Source organism: Liolophura sinensis, chromosome 11 (genome assembly GCF_032854445.1).
Source record: "Liolophura sinensis isolate JHLJ2023 chromosome 11, CUHK_Ljap_v2, whole genome shotgun sequence".
NCBI classification, from domain to species: Eukaryota; Metazoa; Mollusca; class Polyplacophora; order Chitonida; family Chitonidae; genus Liolophura; species Liolophura sinensis.
The window spans coordinates 27,330,526-27,334,946 of record NC_088305.1 but is presented as its reverse complement, the minus strand read 5'-3'; the positions used below and the strand labels follow the sequence as shown (position 1 = coordinate 27,334,946).

Sequence of the window (4,421 nt, the reverse complement as noted above, 5' to 3'; positions counted from 1 at the left end):
TGCCACATTGGTGAAAGGCGAGGAAGTGACACGTGTGGCACAGTAGCCACCAGCCTACCTTACTTATCAAATTAGTACACGAATTGCTCGAATACAGCCTAAAATCACTTCAATACAGATCTCCCACAATAGGCCCGCACTGGCCCAGTCATACTGTATTGGTTGTAAATTTTCGTTTTATATTTAACACATACGGAATATGATATATGTGGTATGGTATGCTACTACATCACACGCTACAGTTTGATGTCTCAATGCTGAACGGAGTAGTGACATCACAAAACTATCATCTATGAACTAATTAACCAATGATGATGTCAGATCAACACAACAGGCCGTTTTCAGATATGTTGAGATTTTAATTTGTCACATTTATAACATACCTAAAGTAATATGAATCTTACTGGTGGGAGTACTGACAGTCGACCTTTGACCTTGGATCAAATATGGCAATACACTGGGACATGCAATTGCATGCCCAGGAACAGATTGTGTTTCCAATAAATGACTGACTGCTAAATGCTCAAAAAAAGGTTGCTTCATGCAAAATGACAGGTTGCTATTGAATAAGCTTTTTGTTTCAACTGCAGAATTAGTGGGGTAACAGTAAATGTGTTACAATTACATGTGCATACTATTAAAATGGCCATTGATCAATAAGTACCAAATACAGTGTGCATAAATCACACTACAGGCACTGTTCATTTAATAGCTGCTTGATGCGCTTCAACTAATTCATTCCCGAAATTTTTTCCGATTTCTGGAAAGGTAACAGATTATTAAAATGTTGTATCAGTTTTTTAAGTATTACTTTCATCTGTAGTCATGCTATCACCAGTTTATACATTGAACACTATTCCTAAAATGACCCAAGGAACAGTGGACAAAGAATTAAATTTCCATCCCTGATGTATTGTCTGACCTGTGGTTGATGGAATTAGTGTTCATTAAAAGTACAACATTTTACAGTAAAACAAAAGCATCGATATACCTTTAGCAACATGCCAAACATCCAAGGTGCATTTAATTGAAGGCTGTTCCTGGCGAAGATATTTTCGAATAAAGGTGTGTCGATCTGTAACAATCTCATCCACACTGAGCTTCTCTTTCTTTAGGTTATCTAAAGCCTGGATTCACCCCTCCTTCTCCACTGCGTTACTGTTGGCAACTTCTGTGATCTAATATTAATGAAACATTTATATTTATGTAATTTGCACAATCAGCAATGTTCAGTTACATTCATATGTCAAAAGACTGAAATTCAGCCTCTAAAGGAGACTCTGGAATGTCAATAACCAACATCCAACGAACATGGAGAGAATAACGTTAAACAACCTCTTGAAATTTCACATAAAGAGCTGCACCATAACCACTGAGACCTCACGATTACAAAGTACACACCTCTTAATTTACACACAGTATAATGCAAAATTTTAACTGTTCGATACAATACCAATAACAAAGCAGGACAAAGAAAAGACGGTCAAAAAAAAGAGGCATAACTGCAAATAGTAACCATGAATGATTTAACATAATTTTATGTCTGATCACATTTTAAGTTATTACAATTAATTTTTTTCTCAAAATGCATGAAAGAAATGATCTTACTGTCACTGTTTCAGTGTTGATGACTTTATTGATCTTCGTTTACAGAATGCTGTAAGTGCCATACTTTGCATTGTGACCTGGACTTTCAACCCTTCCATCTCCTGCCAGGAGTAAGTCTGACACCTTCTGAGTTCTGTCAGCAAGGCTCTTCTCTCTTCTGACCACACCGTGCTGACAGCTTTCTTCAATAACGACTTTTAGTGACTGAGGAAAGTCTGGTAGAAATAAGAAGTGATTCCAGCAGAGGAGAGCGCACGAAGTGTTTTTGAGACATTTGCACCCCAGAATAGAATAGCTGAGGAAACTAAGATATTTCCTGCAGGATAATTTCCAACCAATGGCTGACTGTCCAGGTCTCAGGTAAAACTGCAGCTGGTGCATACCTGCCACACACTGACCATCGTGCCTGTTGTCTTAAATGTCATCAGACATTCACTACAACACTGCAAACAATGCTGAAACAGGTATCTGAGACAGAACTCAAAAACAATAAAAGATTTTTTTCATAGTTTGAATCGTCTTTTCCCTGGACATAATGGCCGACTGTGACATATGGAGTATAGTAATAAATAATCAGTGAAGTATAGTTTTTATTCATAAGACTCCCAGTTCAAGACATTTGGGAAATCATCCTAGTAGTACTTATTGACCCTGTGCTTCAATTCGAAACCTTCATAGATACTGCACGAGTGTTGATATTTTGAACAAACCTAATGATTGGCTCCTCTTCTTGCAAGTCTTCCTCCTTAGGGTGATAAACTTGATCCTCTGTCTCATTATGGTCATCTTCATCCAACTCTCCACTCTCCTCATCACTATCTTCATCAACCTCAGACAGGCGGCGGAAAGCAGGTGCGTCCAATAGCTTACACTGTACTGCTGTGCATGCAGTAGCAGGCTGCCGTTTGTATGAAATACCTAAACACCCAAAAAGCAAATGGAGTAATATTCATAACTGAACATGTAAATGCATTACTGGTATTCATCTTGCAATACTGTAGCTATCAAATTAAAATATCTTGAGGGAACTATTTCTGGAGAACCATTCAGCTCGAGTGGTTCACTTGTAATGTTCATGTCTATGTTGAGGATAACAGAAATCAATTTTAGACAATGATAAACAAGCAGTGAAAATAGTAAGTCAGTTGTCACACAAACAATTTGAAAACAGTCAATTCGGGATCCAAGAAAAGAATCACACAGAAAACAGGAGCTTCTTACCTTTGCTTCTTCGTTTTGGGCGAAGAGTAACTTGTGTTGCCCTAGTACCCTGACTGCAGAGTCCAACATCAGTGGTGAAACTGATGTCCTCAACATACGAGTCTGATCTAACTCTGAGGTATCTAGCACTCGTGCACCTGGGTCTCTGGGTCTGGGATATCCGGCTCTGAGATATATGGAGCAACCTCTGCTGGACAACATTCCCAAGATTCTGCCACAGAGATAATCTGAAAAATTGAAATTTATGCATTTTTTACGTAAAGGCAACAATATGGCATTACACAATTAAAGAATGAAAAACAGATCTTCAAACCAACGGTTTAGTTTGATGTTGTTTTATGACTACATGTATTAGTAATTCAAAATAAAATTCAAGAATGTAAATTTTTGCCAATTTGTATGCCACGCAACGTGTTTCAACCCTTAGGTTCGACTGGAACATAGAACACGCTACCCGCCTCGACAGTAGATGCTAGCTGACGTGAGGAAAGGCAGCATCAAATCACATTTATAATAATATAAATACATAACATTTCCAAAATGAAATTAGTGGGTATAAAAGCCCTACAAGGAGATGTTATTATGATCTACACCCATATGTGACTATCAGACAAAGCTAGCCATCCGCACACAAATCGGTGTGTTTACGAGTTACAACAACAACATGAATATGTATTGATGATGCCGAGAAAATTAAAGTGCTAACATCAGGTCACGAATAAGCGATTTGTTTGAAAAAAAAGGATACTTCTGATTTAATTTGTAAACAAACTTAACCTACTCTCATACACTGCCGTTTTCGAATAGCTGCTGGCACAGTTGACGAATCCACACGGGCGTTGCGAGTGACAGGCGGAATGGCCATAGTGCCGGCTTCACCACTATCAACTCGAATCGTCTTTTCGTCAATCAAGCATTCGTCGCTTGAGTGAGCTGTGGTTCGGTTTCTTCTGTCATCTCGAATAACGGGCACTACGCCCGATTTAAATTTAGGTTTCATACCAAGCTTCCGCTCCAGCTCACTGTTGCCGTAAGAATCTGCTGCGAAATGTTCACAACACAGTACCGAGTATGGAGTCGGTCCAGACGACCACACTCTCGTTTGGGGAACAAAATTTGTCCGTTTTCGATCGACAGACTTGTCCTCTGGCCACAGGTGCATGGTGGCCCCATTCTAGTCGCTGTTGCTACAGCCTCTTAACACTCAGCGTTTGGGCATCTGGGATAATTACCGTGTACTGTCATGTGACAACGACCGACTGATTTTACGCTACCGCCATTTGTAACTTTCCACTCGTCCATTGTTCAACTCCTGACGTCACGTGTCAAAGGTCAAATTTATTTATTTATTTATTTATTTATTTATTTGATTGTTGTTATACGCCGTACTCGAGAATATTTCACTTACACGACGGCGGCCAGCATTATGGTGGGTGGAAACCGGGCACAGCCCGGGGGAAACCCACGACCATCCTCAGGTTGCTGGCAGACCTACCCACTTACGGCCGGAGAGGAAGGCAGCATGAGCTGGACTTGAACTCACAGCGACCGCATTGGTGGGAGGCTCCTGGGTCATTACGCTGCGCTAGCGC

At 40.0% G+C, this 4,421-nt stretch overlaps 1 protein-coding gene across 1 annotated transcript; it reads right to left on the bottom strand.

Annotated features, from left to right (window-relative positions):
- Nucleotides 1–412: 412 nt before the first annotated feature.
- Nucleotides 413–4,051, bottom strand: LOC135478037 (uncharacterized). Its single transcript, XM_064758302.1, has 5 exons — nucleotides 3,611–4,051; nucleotides 2,830–3,056; nucleotides 2,319–2,526; nucleotides 1,609–1,823; nucleotides 413–1,178 (listed from the first exon to the last, which is right to left on the bottom strand). Exons 2-4 carry the CDS (start codon nucleotides 3,028–3,030, stop codon nucleotides 1,648–1,650), a joined length of 585 nt encoding a protein of 194 aa, XP_064614372.1. The 5' UTR covers nucleotides 3,031–3,056; nucleotides 3,611–4,051; the 3' UTR covers nucleotides 413–1,178; nucleotides 1,609–1,647.
- Nucleotides 4,052–4,421: the final 370 nt, after the last annotated feature.

Bases quoted from the DNA above. Each gene is read 5' to 3' on its own strand.
- LOC135478037 (XM_064758302.1), bottom strand. From the start codon at position 3,030: ATGTTGTCCAGCAGAGGTTGCTCCATATATCTCAGAGCCGGATATCCC. The intron at 2,527-2,829 runs GTAAGAAGCTCC...TTGGGTGTTTAG, and splicing joins CCCAAAACGAAGAAGCAAAG to GTATTTCATACAAACGGCAG. The intron at 1,824-2,318 runs GTTTGTTCAAAA...TATTTCTACCAG, and splicing joins GAAGAGGAGCCAATCATTAG to ACTTTCCTCAGTCACTAAAA.